This window comes from Oncorhynchus gorbuscha, linkage group LG18 (assembly GCF_021184085.1).
Source record: "Oncorhynchus gorbuscha isolate QuinsamMale2020 ecotype Even-year linkage group LG18, OgorEven_v1.0, whole genome shotgun sequence".
Classification (NCBI taxonomy): domain Eukaryota; kingdom Metazoa; phylum Chordata; class Actinopteri; order Salmoniformes; family Salmonidae; genus Oncorhynchus; species Oncorhynchus gorbuscha.
The window spans coordinates 1,974,482-1,992,782 of record NC_060190.1 but is presented as its reverse complement, the minus strand read 5'-3'; the positions used below and the strand labels follow the sequence as shown (position 1 = coordinate 1,992,782).

The following is an 18,301-nucleotide window of genomic DNA, read 5'->3' as shown; positions in this document are numbered from 1 at the left end:
TAATATTATAAACACACAAAGTCACAACACACATTATAGAGACAAAACAAGACAGAAAGCAAAATCAAAATCATGGGAAAACAGAGAAATCTGTCTCTCTGTGGTTGATTTCTCTGTTTTCATTGTATTTGACCTGTCAGGTGGATGGAATATCTTGGCAAAGGATAAAATGTTTTTTTTAATGACATTGTCGGCCAGAATAAACAATGTCGTGAATATTTTTCTAAACTGCGTTACCCACTCCAGTCAGCAGATGGCGTTCTGAGTTTCAGGTGAATGCTTCTTGCGTGACGCATAATCTAGTGGACGGAACACTTCAACAACAAAGCTGCTATTTTAACCACTTCGGTAGCTTGCTAGACAACAGAAAAACGAAACACTGAAGCGCCTTAGCCCATTTTGGATATAATACTCTGTGTTTTAAACCCAATTATGTTTACGTATCTAGTGACGTTTGTTAATTACGTTTAAGTTAACTATTTGTTGAAATTGATAGTCAAACTAGCACTAAGCTAGTCGCTAATGCTAACTAGCTAGCTAGCTAAAATCCCCGACCATGACCTCAGTAAGCTACTCTGCTGAAGAAGAGGAGGTCTGTTGGACGGAGAAAGAAGCTCTGGGGATGAACATTGTCGTAAAAGAGGAAGACGAGGATATTACCATGCAAGGAGAGGAAGGGGCTTTCAAAACTATAAAAGAGGAGGAGGAGGATGTTACAGTGAAAGAGGAGAAAGAAACGTTTGGGGTAAAAGAGGAAGAGTGGATAGAGGCTGTCACAGTGGAAGAGGAGGTAGAAGCTTTCAAAATAAAAAAGGAGGAAGACATTATATTGAAAAAAGAGGAGGAGCCTTCTAGAGAGGAAGAGGAAGGAGAGGAGGAGGAGACTGAACAAGATCTAATGATCACCAGTGAGTACAGCTGCTTTTGTCAAAATAAAAGTCCTGCAAGTGTGCCATACGGGCACAAAAAAAGTAATAACTTTTATTTTGAAAGCAGAGAGAAAGTGGGTTTGGAAAGTCCGTTTAATAATACGTTCCTTTAGCTATTTGTGTCTCAAATTTCTCCCGTTTGAAAGACCAATAAGTCCAGCTCACCAACTCAGAAGGTTAAATGTAATTTGATTTCACTTCTTGCTTCTGACTGTTCTTTTTTTTTTGTGCACCGCAATTGCGAGCAACGCTAGTGTAAATACCCCAGTATTTGGTAAAATAAGCTACAGTGGGAACCGTCTTTAAAAAACAGGGGCCCAAACACTGAAGTTGTTGAACTAATGTGTCGTTTTGAAGAGTTCTTCAACTGAAGTCCTACACTTGAATATGTTATTCAGTACTGTATAAAACATGTTAAAGGCTCAATCTGCCATTGGAACCTGCTTTAAAAAAAACACTTTTACATTCAGGAAGTGGCTGCGTTTCCAGATTCTCCTGGAAGCCTCTTACAGATAGCTAAACAACCAAATCTTCTGCTTCTACAGTAAAGTAGAGTGCCGTAAAGTAGAGTGCCGTAAAGTAGAGTGCCGTAAAGTAGAGTGCCGTAAAGTAGAGTGCCGTAAAGTAGAGTGCCGTAAAGTAGAGTGTAATGCAGTAGAGTGCAGTAAAGTAGAGTAAACTGCAGTAAAGTTAACAGTACTCTAGTGTGCTCTGCCTGCTATACTGTATTTCCAGGTCCATGGATGTCTGGTGTCCGTCGGTGCTCAGTGGGGGAGAGGGGGGGGGCTGGTTATAGCAAATGGAAATAAAAGGCTTGGGGGGCTGGTTACAGCAAATGGAAATAAAAGGCTTGGGGGCTGGTTACAGCAAATGGAAATTAAAGGCTTGGGGGCGGGGCTGGTTACAGCAAATGGAAATAAAAAGCTTGGGGGGGGGGGCTGGTTACAGCAAATGGAAATAAAAGGCTTAGGGGGGCTGGTTACAGCAAATGGAAATAAAAGGCTTAGGGGGGGGGGGTAACAGAATAACTTTTAATCACTAAATAATTCATAAACACAATTGAATATCAGTTAAAACACTATACGTTATTGTTAGGTCTACTTTTACTTGTTACTTATATGAACTTATATTATCCACCGTCCTCAAAATATTTTAATGATCTGTTTTTTTTTGTGAGCCCTTTTCTAAACCTTCCTCTTTGGGCTGAATGTGCCAATGTGTAGTTCATACATGCATCATTAATATCTTACCTCAATTAGCCACGGAAATCTCTAGTTTGAAAGTGACACTTTCTCTGGAACTTCTGCTGCGACATTTTCCCTACATTTTCCCCCTCGTGGGCCAGCCCCCGAGCAATTCAAGTTCAACAAATGAGCTACAGTCCCTCGCCATGTGAGTGCCGGCTAGCAAGAGGCTCATCATGGGCCCACAGCAGAGCAGAGGGAGAGTAATGAGCTACAGTCCCTCGCCATGTGAGTGCCGGCTAGCAAGAGGCTCATCATGGGCCCACAGCAGAGCAGAGGGAGAGTAATGAGCTACAGTCCCTCGCCATGTGAGTGCCGGCTAGCAAGAGGCTCATCATGGGCCCACAGCAGAGCAGAGGGAGAGTAATGAGCTACAGTCCCTCGCCATGTGAGTGCCGGCTAGCAAGAGGCTCATCATGGGCCCACAGCAGAGCAGAGGGAGAGTAATGAGCTACAGTCCCTGGCCATGTGAGTGACGGCTAGCAAGAGGCTCATCATGGGCCCACAGCAGAGCAGAGGGAGAGTAATGAGCTGCAGTCCCTGGCCATGTGAGTGACGGCTAGCAAGAGGCTCATCATGGGCCCACAGCAGAGCAGAGGGAGAGTAATGACGTGGTGCACAAATCTACATGTGACGTAGTACGTGATTTTCCAGGGACCACATTTGGATAGTGAGCACTACTTTTAGGAAAAAAAAGTATTCAAAAGTAAAGGAGAATCTCTTTAAACTTACAGTAGGAAAATAGAGTATCTGAAACTAAGTATAATAGTTGTCAGGGGAATTTACTTCAACATGATTGAATTGATGCAGCCTGTTTCCAATCCCCTTTTCAGCCTGTTTCCAATCCCCTTTTCAGACTGTTTCCAATCCCTTTTCAGACTGTTTCCAATCCCTTTTCAGACTGTTTCCAATCCCTTTTCAGACTGTTTCCAATCCCCTTTGAGACTGTTTCCAATCCCCTTTGAGACTGTTTCCAATCCCTTTTCAGACTGTTTCCAATCCCCTTTTCAGACTGTTTCCAATCCCTTTTCAGACTGTTTCCAATCCCTTTTCAGACTGTTTCCAATCCCCTTTGAGACTGTTTCCAATCCCCTTTGAGACTGTTTCCAATCCCCTTTGAGACTGTTTCCAATCCCCTTTGAGACTGTTTCCAATCCCCTTTGAGACTGTTTCCAATCCCCTTTGAGACTGTTTCCAATCCCCTTTGAGACTGTTTCCAATCCCTTTTCAGACTGTTTCTAATACCTTTTCAAACTAATTCTGGTAGATGTTTTATAAGACTGTTTGACCTGAAATGTTTACTTGTGCCACAAATGATTTGCATAACAACAGTGAAGTTCAATAGTGTTTTCAATTAGTGTTTAATCAGGTCTCTCTGTTTAAATAAACCCTCTGTTTGGCAGGAGAAAGATCAGACTCAGAGGAACCAGAGACGTCCAAACCAGCAAAACGACACGACTGCTCCAACTGCGGGAAGAGTTTTACCAAGTTAGGAAACCTGAGAAGACATGAGAGGACACACACAGGAGAGAAGCCTCATCACTGCTCCCAGTGTGGGAAGAGTTTCACCCAGTTAGCGAACCTAAAAATACACGAGAGAACACACACAGGAGAGAAGCCTTACGAATGCTCTCAATGTGGAATGAGTTTTACCAAGTTAGGGTACCTGAAATCACACGAGAGAACACACACAGGAGAGAAGCCTTTCCACTGCTCACTGTGCGGGAAGAGTTTTACAGAGTTAGGCAACATGAAAAGGCACGAGCGGACACACACAGGCGAGAAGCCTCATCACTGCTGTCAGTGTGGAAAGACTTTTACAGAGTTGGGGAGCCTGAAAATACATAAGAGAATACACACAGGGGAGAAACCTTTCCGCTGCTCCCTGTGTGGAAAGAGTTTTACAGAGTTAGGGAGTCTAAAAATGCATAAGAGAATACACACGGGCGAGAAGCCTCATCACTGTTCTCAGTGCGGAAAGAGTTTTACAAAGTTGGGGAACCTGAAAATGCATGAGAGAATACACACAGGAGAGAAGCCTTACCAATGCTCCCTGTGCGTAAAGAGGTTTACCTCATTAAGGCAATTGAAAGAACATGAAAGAATCCACACTATAGAGAAACGTTAGCAATGCTCCTAGTATGAAATTGTATATTGTTAACCAGTCAGTTTTAACCAGTCAGTTTTAACCAGTCAGTTTTAACCAGTCAGTTTTGACCAGTCAGTTTTAACCAGTTAGTTTTAACCAGTCAGTTTTAACCAGTTAGTTTTAACCAGTTAGTTTTAACCAGTTAGTTTTTACCAGTCAGTTTTAACCAGTCAGTTTTAACCAGTCAGTTTTAACCAGTCAGTTTTAACCAGTTAGTTTTTACCAGTCAGTGTTAACCAGTTAGTTTTTACCAGTCAGTTTTAACCAGTTAGTTTTAACCAGTCAGTTTTAACCAGTCAGTTTTAACCAGTCAGTTTTAACCAGTTAGTTTTTACCAGTCAGTTTAACCAGTTAGTTTTAACCAGTCAGTTGTAACCAGTCAGTTTTAACCAGTCAGTTTTAACCAGTCAGTTTTAACCAGTTAGTTTTAACCAGTCAGTTTTAACCAGTTAGTTTTAACCAGTTAGGGCACCTGAAAAAACCATGACGTAATACATACAGTGAAGATGCCTTACCGCTGTTCCAGTGTAGAAACGAATATATCCCATCAAATATACTTTAAGTTAATGACATTCTATTTTAAAGCTACAATGTGTAACGTTTTTGTGCAAACCTGACACACATTCACACAGAAAACCCCCACAAATAATCCCACACTTGTCTCATATATTGTACCGCAAAATGTTGTGCTTTTGTTTATGCCACATTAAATAAAAAAATACGTCTGTGTTTTTCATTTCAAAATAACAACTGAATATGAAGCAGGCTATGTCAGTGTGAATGTATCCGAGTAAAGAACGTCACGCTGCTTACTTAGTGATTACCACTTTCCCCTGATTATAGACACACACACCTGACTCGAACTCGGGACCTCTGCTTTACAAACACACGTGACCGTCCTCTTCTCTCAAGCGTCTCTACTATTCGCGCCACTCAAACGTTAGTAATTGATTGGCACGCGATTGGGACACTTACAACTAACGAGTAAGTTTCACACGTCTTCGATGTGCTCCATTCAGCCCCTCAAAACTTACAACAGCGACCACAGCGTTGAGCACAACTGAACATCCGGGTCACTGTGAAGGACGTCACGTTGCTTACTTCAGGTTTGCCACAAGCTTCACGGAGACTGAAGATTTAGAGCGTAGCGCAGTGTTTTGCAAAGTCGTTTCTCGTCACAAAAGAGGCAACTCTTTGTAAACCAAATGCTGCTCCAGTTTCAACTGTTCTGCCTTATTATTATTCGACCATGCTGGTCATTTATGAACATTTGAACATCTTGGCCATGTTCTGTTATAATCTCCACCCGGCACAGCCAGAAGAGGACTGGCCATCCCTCATAGCCTGGTACCTCTCTATGTTCCTCTATTCTAAGCTCTTTTTGTGCTCCCTGTAAATTTGAGACGTGTCACTTTGCCACATTTTTGATTCCTTGCATTTTCTCGGTGATATAATGACATTCTATTTTAAAGCTACAACGTGTCACTTTTTTTGGGGGGGCAAACCTGACACACATTCACACAGAAATATGCGTTATAGATCTGTCAGTCTCATTGAAAGAAAGTCCAAGAAGCGGTAGATCTGTTCCATGTGTGCAATTTCTATGCTTCCCTGTTCTGAAGTTTAGTTTTTGTATCTTTTTAATTGGGAATCGAACCAGGGTGTCTGTAGTCCACCAGCTTCAAAACAGCTGAACACTATTTGGTTGTGTAAAATATATTTCTATATTTCATTAGTGGTTTAGATGGTTCAGATGGGACAATGATTCTCTACACAATGACTGCTTGTCATTGTGAAATTAAACTGAAATTAGGTGAACTACTAGAATTTAGGAGCCAGGAAAATGGTGGAAAGATTTCTGCATAGTGCATCTTTAAGTTGATATGTGGTACGAATACATTGAAGTGGCATATCAACTTGACATCGTGTTGTTTAAGTTCCACTGGAGAGTAGACTAATATTTTACCGGGGCTTATTATGTATACAACTCATTATTTCACATGGGGGAGATTTGCGAAGTTAAATGACTAGTTTGCTTCCTGTCATCTAGCTGCTGTCAGAATAACCCACAGCCTACTGGCACAAAACCAGGTAAGAACAAAACATTCATTACATGTAACTATTATTTAAATACGCAGTTGGTTTTCTTTCAAATTAGCTTCCGGTGGTGAATGATGGGCTTCTGGTGGTGAATGATGGGCTTCTGGTGGTGAATGATGGGCTTCCGGTGGTGAATGATGGGCTTCCGGTGGTGAATGATGGGCTTCCGGTGGTGAATGATGTGGTGAATGATGGGCTTTCGGTGGTGAATGATGTGGTGAATGATGGGCTTCTGGTGGTGAATGATGGGCTTCTGGTGGTGAATGATGGGCTTCCGGTGGTGAATGATGGGCTTCCGGTGGTGAATGATGGGCTTCCGGTGGTGAATGATGGGCTTCTGGTGGTGAATGATGGGCTTCTGGTGGTGAATGATGGGCTTCTGGTGGTGAATGATGGGCTTCTGGTGGTGAATGATGGGCTTCTGGTGGTGAATGATGGGCTTCTGGTGGTGAATGATGGGCTTCTGGTGGTGAATGATGGGCTTCCGGTGGTGAATGATGGGCTTCCGGTGGTGAATGATGGGCTTCTGGTGGTGAATGATGGGCTTCCGGTGGTGAATGATGGGCTTCTGGTGGTGAATGATGGGCTTCCGGTGGTGAATGATGGGCTTCCGGTGGTGAATGATGGGCTTCCGGTGGTGAATGATGGGCTTCCGGTGGTGAATGATGGGCTTCTGGTGGTGAATGATGGGCTTCTGGTGGTGAATGATGGGCTTCTGGTGGTGAATGATGGGCTTCTGGTGGTGAATGATGGGCTTCTGGTGGTGAATGATGGGCTTCTGGTGGTGAATGATGGGCTTCTGGTGGTGAATGATGTGGTGAATGATGGGCTTCTGGTGGTGAATGATGGGCTTCTGGTGATGAATGATGGGCTTCCGAGTGGCGCAGTGGAATAAGGCACAAAATCTCATTGCTAGAGGCGTCACTACAGACACCCTGGTTTGATTCCAGGCTGTATCACAGCGGTCTAAGGCACAGCATCTTAGTGCTGGAGGCGTCACTACAGACACCCTGGTTTGATTCCTGGCTATATCACATCGGTCTAAGGCATTACAGACACCCTGGTTCGATTCCTGGCTGTATCACATCGGTCTAAGGCACTACAGACACCCTGGTTAGATTCCAGGCTGTATCACAGCGGTCTAAGGCACTACAGACACCCTGGTCCGATTCCAGGCTGTATCACAGCGGTCTAAGGCACTGTATCTCAGTGCTAGAGGTGTCACTACAGACCATGATTCGATTCCAGGCTGTATCACAACCGACCGTGATTGGGAATGTGGGTCTTTCAGATGATGTTTCTTGCGTGACGTAAAATCTAGTGGACAGCACAGGACCCTTTTTCAGCAACCTGGGTAGCTTGACAGCAAACAGTCTAAACATTGGAGCACTTTAAACACATTTTTGTGCTTTAAACTGTAGATGTACACTACATGGCCAAAAGTATATGTGGACACCCCTTCAAATGAGTGGATTTGGCTATTTCAGCCACATTCGTTGCTGACAGGTGTATAAAATCGAGCACACAGCCATGCAATCTCCATAGACAAACATTTTGCTGTAGAATAGCCCGTACTGAAGAACTCAGTGACTTTCAACGTGGCACCGTCATGGGATGCCACCTTTCCAACGAGTCAGTTCGTCAAATTTCTACCTTGCTAGAGCTGCCCCGGCCAACTGTAAGGGCTGTTATTGTGAAGTGGAAACATCTAGCGCCTTGCGGTCCAATGCCGAGCAGTTGCCATACCAGGCGGTGATGCAGTCAGTCAAGATGCTCTCAATGGTGCACCTGTTTTTTTGTGTGTGTTTTTTGTCTCAGCCTCCAGTATTTATGCTGCAGTAGTTTTGTGTCGGGGGGCTAAGGTCAGTTTGTTATATCTGGAGTACTTCTCCTGTCCTATCCGGTGTCCTGTGTGAATTTAAGTATGCTCTCTCTAATTCTCTCTTTCTTTCTTTGTCTCTCTCGGAGGACCTGAGCCCTAGGGCCATGCCCCAGGACTACCTGACATGATGACTCCTTGCTGTCCCCAGTCCACCTGGCCGTGCTGCTGCTCCAGTTTCAACTGTTCTGCCTGTAATTATTATTATTTGACCATGCTGGTCATTTATGAACATTTGAACATCTTGGCCATGTTCTGTTATAATCTCCACCCGGCACAGCCAGAAGAGGACTGGCCACCCCACATATCCTGGTTCCTCTCTAGGTTTCTTCCGAAGTTTTGGCCTTTCTAGGGAGTTTTTACTAGCCACCGTGCTTCTACACCTACATTGCTTGCTGTTTGGGGTTTTAGGCTGGGTTTCTGTACAGCACTGATATATCAGCTGATGTACGAAGGGCTATATAAATACATTTGATTTGATTGTACATTTTTTACCCCTTTTTTTGGCCCTGCCAAGCCACACTGCTCGCTTAACCCGGAAGCCAGCAGCACCAATGTGTCGGAGGAAACACATTACAACTGGCGCCCACAGGAGTCGCTAGAGCGCGATGGGACAAGGACATCCTGGCTGGCCAAACTCTCCCCTAACCCAGACGACGCTGGGCCAATTGTGCACTGACTCATTGGTCTCTCGGGGATCGAACCCCAGAGGCGCTGTTGTGCCCTCTTCACGACTGTGTTGGTGTGTCCACCATCAGCTCCTTTGTCTTGCTGACGTTGAGGGAGAGATTGTTGTGTTGGCACCAATAGGCTGTCTCATCTTCATCGGTGATCAGGCCTTCCACCGTCATGTCGTCGGCAAACTTAATGATGGTGTTGGAGTTGTACACAGCCACGCAGGCGTGGGATAACAGGGAGTAGAGGAGGGGACTAAGCACGCACCCCTGAGGGGCCCCTGTGTTGAGGGTCAGCATGGTGGATGTATTGTTGCCTACCCTCACTACCTGGGGCCGGTCCGTCAGGAAGTCCAGGATCCAGTTGCAGAGGGAGGTGTTCAGTCCCAGGGTCCTTACCATACCATATTTTTACTGTAGATATGCGGTATTTTTCTGCATATGCTTCTATTTTTTAACGCCAAACCTACTACAAGTGTGGCCAACGAGCTCTATTGTTGTCATCTGACATTTGTGATCAGCTGACAGTCACTCCTGTTTGCCCTCTCTTTGAGCTGTAGTCTAGAAACTTGCTTTACAATGGGATTTGTGGGATTTTGCAGAGAATAAAAGCCATGTGCGGGAAAAAAACATGTTTAAATTTGGAGCATCAGCTGATTATAAAGGTGTGTGGTGGGGGGGGGTATTGTTTTCCCTTTGAGTCTCCAAAAGTTGGCCCTGCTTCCAAAGTACCATGTATCATGCCTCCTGTCCTATGAGGAAATAGTGTGCCGGACCCACAGGTACACAAACATCCTTGGCAAGTATAAAAGCCATCACTCTCCCCCACATTTTCGAATCAATAAGTTCACTTCTCTCTGTTCCAAGGAGCAACCAAAACGGAGAATTGTGAGGCGCTGGACAGAGGAGGCGTACCCAATGCCTCAGGATTGCTTGGCGACAACTGATTGGAATATCTTCAAAGACTCATCCCCCTCATCCATTATCATTGAGGAATATACATATTCTACAAACCTGCGGCACCCGCAATATTTTTTGCTTTATAAAGACAATACGAAATATGGCCATTTATTTGACCTTGGAACATGGTTTAAAGCCCATATTTAATGCAAATGTTACAAATATAAATAATTGTTTAAGGTTTAGACAATTACTTATCATATATAATGAATAACTACAGGTCATTGACACCTTTCCACTATTACGTGTGGGACTTTTATTTAGAAAATCTTCCAAAATTCCGTGACCCGGAAGTACTTTTTGTGTTGCTAACGGGACGCTGATCTAGTTATCAACCACGGTAGCTTGCTAGCCAAAATAGCTAAAACGTTAACGCTCATTAGACACTTTCGGTGTGTATTAGCCACTGTTTTAAACACACTTATGTCGTATAGCTAGCTAATTGTCGCATTTAATTTCATTTTACGTTGCTAGTAGTCAGCTAGCTGGCTGGTTAAATTAGCAGTAGCACTTGCCTTGTCATTAATGCTAACAAGCAAGCTAACATCCCCGACCATGAGCTCACTAAGCTACTCCCTCCCTGCCGAAGAAGAGGAGGTCTGCTGGACGGTGAAAGAGGAGAAGGAAGAGGAGGCTGTCCCCGTCAAAAAAGAAGTCGCGGGTGAGGCTGTAACAGTGAAAGAAGAGGAAGAAGCTTTCCGAGTGAAACAGGAAGAAGCGAAAGAGCAGGAGGGGGAGATCACTGTCACATTGGACGAGGAAGACGTTTTTGGATTGGACGAAGAGAGGACTGGAAATCTGATCAACATCGGTAAGTAGCATCTTAAAAACAGGGCCACAAACTCTGCAGTGTGTTGAACTAATGTCTGTTTAAAAAAAAAAGAACACTCTACACTTGAATATGTTGTTCTGTACTTTAGGAATTGTTAAAGATATAAAGAGTGGTGGTCAACCAACAAAACGTTAATGGATTAAATGCTTTCCATTATATTTTTCCAAATCTCTTTCTGTAGTGCTTTGCTCAGTCTCTACTCTTATTGTAGTGGCTTCCTTTCGTCTTTACCATAGCCACTGCCCAAGCCTGAAGCGGGGTTGTTTGGTACGCATACAGTCCACACTCAAGGTTTCCTAACGGCCAAACATTCAATGACATCCAGGGATGTGGTGCAACAATTTTTATTATTCTTCTTATATCTAACAAATAAATGAGTCTCCAATCAACTTAAAGCATAGAATACTTGATATGGAAAATACATATTATGACCTGTCTGTATGGTCAAAAAACTATACCGCTCCCGCATCTAGCAAGGACTCCCCCTCCCGAAGGCCCAACTTCCTGCCTTTATCCTAACACACTTACCACAATACAATGAATAGGCAAGAGGGGGGACCAGAAACTGAGTTACACGAACAACAAATTAATATATCTCAATCAGGTAAATATAAATCATAAAGGTACGTACCTAAAATTTAATCATTTACATTAATATTTAATATATTTACACAAATATACATGGAGCTCCATATGTTCGGTCTTTTATACAAATATGTCTAAATCGGCTCTAACACTTATACTCGACAACCCATGAGCAAATTATATATATATATTTTTTAAACTATTTTGAAGCGCTACAATCATTAGTGTTTTTATAATTTCAATGGTGTGATTAGGTCCTTCATATTTTAGCTATAAGGTTTAGACAGACTGATCTGATTTAAAATATATATGATACCACATCATATATACCTGAAGCTATTAAAACCAACTCCTGTCTGATTTGCAAATGATGAAGAAAACAGAATTCGAGACGAGGATTATTTTTGATCTGGATTAAATGTTGTAAGAAGAGCTGGGCCACCAGTTATTTAATTGAAGCAAACAAGGAACGACGGCTGTTCTTAGGCGTGTTGCGAAGCGGAGTGCCGGGAAAACAGCCCTAAACACCATGTTATTCATTTACAGGTTCTAGTAAAATGGTTATTATTATGATCTTGCATGTCTATGTTTCTTCTTCCAGTGGAGATTAGTTGATAAATTACCTGGCTGGGCTGTGGGGACAGTGGAGATACAGTTGATAAATTAGCTGGCTGGGCTGTGGGACAGTGGAGATACAGTTGATGAATTACCTGGCTGGGCTGTGGACAGTGGAGATACAGTTGATAAATTACCTGGCTGGGCTGTGAGACAGTGGAGATACAGTTGATGAATTACCTGGCTGAGCTGTGGGACAGTGGAGATACAGTTGATGAATTACCTGACTGAGCTGTGGGACAGTGGATGTACATGGATAATTCAAATGGAACTGTTATTTATTATCATAAAAATAACTAGCATTTGTCAACCAATCAGCACCCAGGATTCAAACTATACTGAAGGATCTAGTCTGGATTACACCTCATAGGAAGACAGTTTAATCACGTGGAAATTTTTATTCAGGTCTCGCTGTTCAAACCAAATACTCTGTTTTTTTTCTTTGACAGGAGCGATATCAGACTGTCACTCTGACATAGGAAAGAGTCCTTCAGGGGAACCCGATCCAGAGACGTCCAAACCAGTGAGGAGACACCACTGCTCCCAGTGTGGAAAGATATTTTCCAGGTTAAAGCACCTGAAAGAACATAAGAGAACGCACACAAGCCTTATCATTGCTCCCAGTGTGGAATGGGTTTTGGACACTTGGGGTATCTAAAAGTGCATGAAAGAACACACTCTGTAGAGAGGCCTTTTCAATGCTCTCAGTGTGGCCAGAGATTTATCCAGGCATCGCATCTGAAAGAGCATGAGAGAACACACACCGGAGAGAAGCCTTTCCAATGTTCTCAGTGTAAAAAGAGTTATACCAAATTAGGGAACCTGAAAATGCACGCGAGGATACACACCGGAGAGAAGCCTTTCCACTGCTCCCTGTGTGAAAAGAGTTTTACCTATTTAGGGATATTGAAAAAGCATGAAATGACGCACACACGAGAGAAACCTTTCCAATGCTCCCAATGTGGGAAGAGTTTGACAGAACACACACAGGAGGGGAGAAGACCTAACGTTGTTAAGACCAGTTAAGGCCCCGGAATAACCACCTCCATTAATGATTAACACCCTTGATAAAGATGTGTTTAAGATCGACAATACAAGTACTGAGCTGAATATTGTATGCTGAAATTGTGTTTTTATACAAATACAATTGCTCAGAGAAAAATATTTTGTTTAACAAGTGAAAAAAAAGTTAACTTTCATTTATTGGCACCCGTAAAGATTCTTGTTAATTAAATAAATTAAATTAAATCTACGTTAACATTGTGATGGGAAATGTCTCTCTCTGTGTATCAGATTGTATGTTTAGAATAATGCTGCTCTGTAATTACATGTCTTGGTTCGGTTCATGCGAGTGACTGACTGATTGTAGATGGGAGCAATAAGACCCATAAGAAATGTACTAATACGGCCCAGAACATTGTTCTGGGGGACAAAAGGAGTATCTCAACCTCGTGAGGTATCAGTCAGTCACATGCAGGAACCAACGTTAATAATGTAAATCATGCTCATATAACTTGTTTGTGTAGCAGTATATAAGGACTGAAAGGGAAACACCCTTTTCATCAAGCTTGGAGTGAGTTTGTGAACCTCTCCGGGCCGTGATAATAAAGATGGATTCGTTTCACATTTTACTTCAGGCGTCCCTGGTGTTGAATTTACACCACAACATTAAATGATTTTTTTTACAGTTCATGTCTTCCTGTGTCACTGGGGTATAAAAGTTAGGTAACGCATGTAAAAATGTACAGTGCCTTGCGAAAGTATTCGGCCCCCTTGAACTTTGCGACCTTTTGCCACATTTCAGGCTTCAAACATAAAGATATAAAACTGTATTGTTTTGTGAAGAATCAACAACAACTGGGACACAATCATGAAGTGGAACGACATTTATTGGATATTTCAAACTTTTTTAACAAATCAAAAACTGAAAAATTGGGCGTGAAAAATTATTCAGCCCTTTTACTTTCATGATGGTTGTCATTAGCATAATCGCTAACAGCTACACATAGTGGTAGACAAACGCACTCAGTCATGATGGTTGTCATTAGCATCATCGCTAACAGCTACACATAGTGGTAGACAAACGCACTCACTCATGATGGTTGTCATTAGCATCATCGCTAACAGCTACACATAGTGGTAGACAAACGCACTCACTCATGATAGTTGTCATTAGCATCATCGCTAACAGCTACACATAGTGGTAGACAAACGCACTCAGTCATGATGGTTGTCATTAGCATCATCGCTAACAGCTACACATAGTGGTAGACAAACGCACTCACTCATGATAGTTGTCATTAGCATCATCGCTAACACTTTAGAGACAGGAAGGACAAAGGGGCATGTGCTCTACACAGGTAGAGTCCTATCTGTCCATGTTGCCTTTGGGTAAGTGGGCACTGCTTCACGTGGCAACAGCAACACCCACCTAAATAGCCCATATGCCACTGGGTGAGAGAAATGTTTAATTGTTTTTGGGCAGCATTATGTGAGGGTTAATTATTATAAGGAAAATACTTTTTCACGCCACTGTCCACATAGTTTAATATCATTGTGGTGTTAGGAGAGCAGGTCACTGTCCACATAGTTTAATATCATTGCAGTGTTAGGAGAGCAGGTCACTGTCCACATAGTTTAATATCATTGCAGTGTTAGGAGAGCAGGCCACTGTCCACATAGTTTAATATCATTGTGGTGTTAGGAGAGCAGGCCACTGTCCACATAGTTTAATATCATTGCAGTGTTAGGAGAGCAGGGCACTGTCCATATAGTTTAATATCATTGTGGTGTTAGGAGAGCAGGCCACTGTCCACATAGTTTAATATCATTGCAGTGTTAGGAGAGCAGGCCACTGTCCACATAGTTTAATATCATTGTGGTGTTAGGAGAGCAGGGCACTGTCCATATAAACTCAGCAAAAATAAATAATGTCCTCTCACTGTGAACTGCGTTAATTTTCAGCAAACTTAACGTGTAAATATTTGTATGAACATAAGATTCAACAACTGAGACATAAACTGAACAAGTTCCACAGACATGTGACTAATAGAAATGGAATAATGTGTCCCTGAACAAGGGGGGGGGGGGGGGTCATAACAGTCAGTATCTGGTGTGGCCACCAGCTGCATTAAGTACTGCCGTGCATCTCCTCCTCATGGACTGCACCAGATTTGCCAGTTCTTGCTGAGTGAGATGTTACCCCACTCTTCCACCAAGGCACCTGCAAGTTCCCGGACATTTCTGGGGGGAATGGCCCTAGCCCTCATCCGCCGATGCAACAGGTCCCAGACGTGCTCAATGGGATTGAGATCCGGGCTCTTCACTGGCCATGGCAGAACACTGACATTCCTGTCTTGTAGGAACACAGAACGAGCAGTATGGCTGGAGGCCTACAAGACCTCAGTCCAGCCTCTCTCAGCCTATTGCGGACAGTCTGAGCACTGATGGAGGGATTGTAAATTCCTGGTGTAACTTGGGAAGTTGTTGTTGCCATCCTGCATCTGTCCCGCAGGTGTGATGTTCGGATGTACCGATCCTGTGCAGGTGTTGTTATACATGGTCTGCCACTGCGAGGACGATCAGCTGTCCATCCTGTCTCCCTGTAGCGCTGTCTTAGGCATCTCACAGTACAGACATGGCATTTTATTGCCCTGGCCACATCTGCAGTCCTCATGCGTCCTTGCAGCATGCCCAAGGCACATTCAAGCAGATGAGCAGGGACCCTGCATCTTTATTTTGGTGTTTTTCAGTCAGTGGAAAGTTTTCATAACTGTGACCTTAATTGCCTACCTGTAAGCTGTTAGTGTCTTACCGACCGTTCCACAGGTGCATGTTCATGAACTGTTTATGGTTCATTGAACAGGCATGGGAAACAGTGTTTAAACCCTTTACAATGAAGATCTGTAAAGTTATTTGATTTTTACAAATGATCTTTGAAAGACAGGGTCCTGAAAAAGGGAGTTTATTTTTTTGTTGTTGCTGAGTTTAGAGTTTAGATATAATGAACAGACTAGGTCTATACTATTCCTACATGGTGTAACAATACATTATACAGTTTACAGTACCAGTCAAAAGTTTGGACACACCTACTCATTCCAAGGTTTTTATTTATTTTTACTATTTTTTACATTTTAGAATAATAGTGAAGACATCAAAACTATGATATTACACATATGGAATCATGTAGTAACCAAAAAAGTGCTAAACAAATCAAAATATATTTTATATATTCTTCTTCAAAGTTGCCACCCTTCACCTTGATGACAGCTTTACACACTCTTACAAGGAGCAAACGTGTAAAAACACAGCACAAGTCAGCCTGGACTGTCCCCTCTTGCACCAAGGAATTGCTAGCTTTGCGGATTGTGTGTATGCGCCATTCAGAGGGTGAATGGACAAGACAAAAGATGTCATTGCCTTTGAACTGGGTATAGTCGTAGGTGCCAGGCTGGGGTTTTCAAGCTCAACAGTATCCCACGTGTATCAAGAATGGTCCACTACCCAAAGGACATCCAGCCAACTTGACACAACTATGGGAAGCATTGGAGTCAACATAGGCCAGTATCCCTGTAGAAGGCTTTCAACACCGTGTAGTCCATGCTCCGATGAATGGAGGCTGCTCTGAGGGCAAAATGGGGGAGGGTGGGTGGAACTCAATATTGGGAAGGTGATACTAATGTTTGGTGTACTCAGTGTACAATATGATTTCATGTGGCTTGAAGAAAAAACACATTCTAAGTCAAAAACTCAAGTCGGAACACAGCCTCTCTATTCTCTCATGTGATTTCAGGTCCTCTGACCGGGAAAATGTCTTTCCGCAATGAGAGCAGTGGTATGTCTTCTGTTCCTCCTCCTTCCCCTCCTGTGTATTTTCATGTTTATCTCGATGGATTCTCACATGCAATTTCAGGTTCTTTGAACCAGTAAATCTCTTTCCACACTGGGAGCATTGGTAAGGCTTTTCTCCCGTGTGTATTCTCTCATGTGATTTCAGGTTCCCTAACTGGTTGTAAGCCATTCCACATTGGGAGCATTGGTAAGGCTTCTCTCCGGAGTGTATTCGCTTGTGTGTTTTCAGGTACCCTAACGTAGTAAATCTCTTTCCACACTGGGAGCATTGGCAGGTCTTCCTCCCCGCTGTATGTATTTCTTCATGCTTATTGAGGTACCGTAACCAGGTAAAACTCTTTCCACATTTGGAACATTTAAAAGGCCTTTCTGCAGCGTGTGTCCTCTCATGCTGTTTCAGGTTCCCTAACATGGTAAATCTCTTTCCACACTGGGAGCATGGGTAGGGCTTCTCCCCTGTGTGCGTTCTCTTATGGTGTCTAAGGTGCCCTAACCACCAAAAACTCTTTCCACAGTGGGAGCAGTGATGTTTTCTTGCTGGTTTGGGTGTCTCTGAGTCTGGTGCCACTGAAGAACTCTTCCCACTGTCAGAATGAGAATCTGGTCTCTCTCCTGCCAAAGACAAACAAGAGTATTTAGCTAAATACTAAACAGAGACCTGAATGAAACCTTCACATGGTAAAACAGTCTTCCTATGAGGTTTAATCTAGACTAGATCCCTCAATAAAATACAGAGTGTGTAGTTAAACAGAGACCTGAATGAAAGCTCCACATGATAAAACGGTCTTCATGTGAGGTTTAATCCAGACTAGATCCCTCAATAAAATACAGAGTGTGTAGTTAAACAGAGACCTGAATGAAACCTCCACATGATAAAACGGTCTTCATGTGAGGTTTAATCCAGACTGGTAATAACCTGAGGCCAGTTTTCATTCATTTATTTTTGACTTGGTGACCAATATAATACAAATAATAATAACACTCTAGAACCTTGCTTTCATAGAGGCAGGTTTTTAGCTGGTTGACCTTCTGTTCTAGAACCTTTCTTTCATAGAGGCAGGTTTTTAGCTGATTGACCTTCTGTTCTAGAACCTTTCTTTCATAGAGGCAGGTTTTTAGCTGATTGACCTTCTGTTCTAGAACCTTTCTTTCATAGAGGCAGGTTTTTAGCTGATTGACCTTCTGTTCTAGAACCTTTCTTTCATAGAGGCAGGTTTTTAGCTGGTTGACCTTCTGTTCTAGGACCACTACCCATGTTTTTAGTACTTAGAAATGAAACTATTGTGAACCCGAAAACATTCATATATTGAAATTGTTACACGATGTGTCATTTAGAAGACTCTCTTATCAAAGATCAATTAGGGTTTAAGTACCTTGCTCAAGGGCACATTCACATATTTTTCACCTAGTTGGCTCTGGGATTCGAACCAGCAACCTTTCGGTTACTAGCCCAACGCTCTTAACTTGAAGCGAATGATGGACA

General features: G+C 42.9%; 3 protein-coding genes across 3 annotated transcripts; 2 read left to right on the top strand and 1 right to left on the bottom strand.

Annotated features, from left to right (window-relative positions):
- The first annotated feature begins 357 nt into the window (after positions 1-357).
- Positions 358-4,445, top strand: LOC124002769 (zinc finger protein 239-like). The gene is made up of 2 exons (XM_046310493.1): positions 358-908; positions 3,577-4,445. Exons 1-2 carry the CDS (start codon positions 557-559, stop codon positions 4,299-4,301), a joined length of 1,077 nt encoding a protein of 358 aa, XP_046166449.1. The 5' UTR covers positions 358-556; the 3' UTR covers positions 4,302-4,445.
- Positions 4,446-6,471: 2,026 nt separating this feature from the next.
- On the bottom strand, positions 6,472-7,332 carry LOC124003129 (histidine-rich glycoprotein-like). The gene has a single exon (XM_046311192.1). The coding sequence runs from the start codon at positions 7,330-7,332 to the stop codon at positions 6,472-6,474; it is 861 nt and encodes a 286-aa protein (XP_046167148.1).
- Positions 7,333-10,186: 2,854 nt separating this feature from the next.
- Positions 10,187-13,657, top strand: LOC124002806 (zinc finger and SCAN domain-containing protein 21-like). Its single transcript, XM_046310559.1, has 2 exons — positions 10,187-10,746; positions 12,417-13,657. The coding sequence occupies exons 1-2, from the start codon at positions 10,461-10,463 to the stop codon at positions 12,623-12,625; spliced, it is 495 nt and encodes a 164-aa protein (XP_046166515.1). The 5' UTR covers positions 10,187-10,460; the 3' UTR covers positions 12,626-13,657.
- Positions 13,658-18,301: the final 4,644 nt, after the last annotated feature.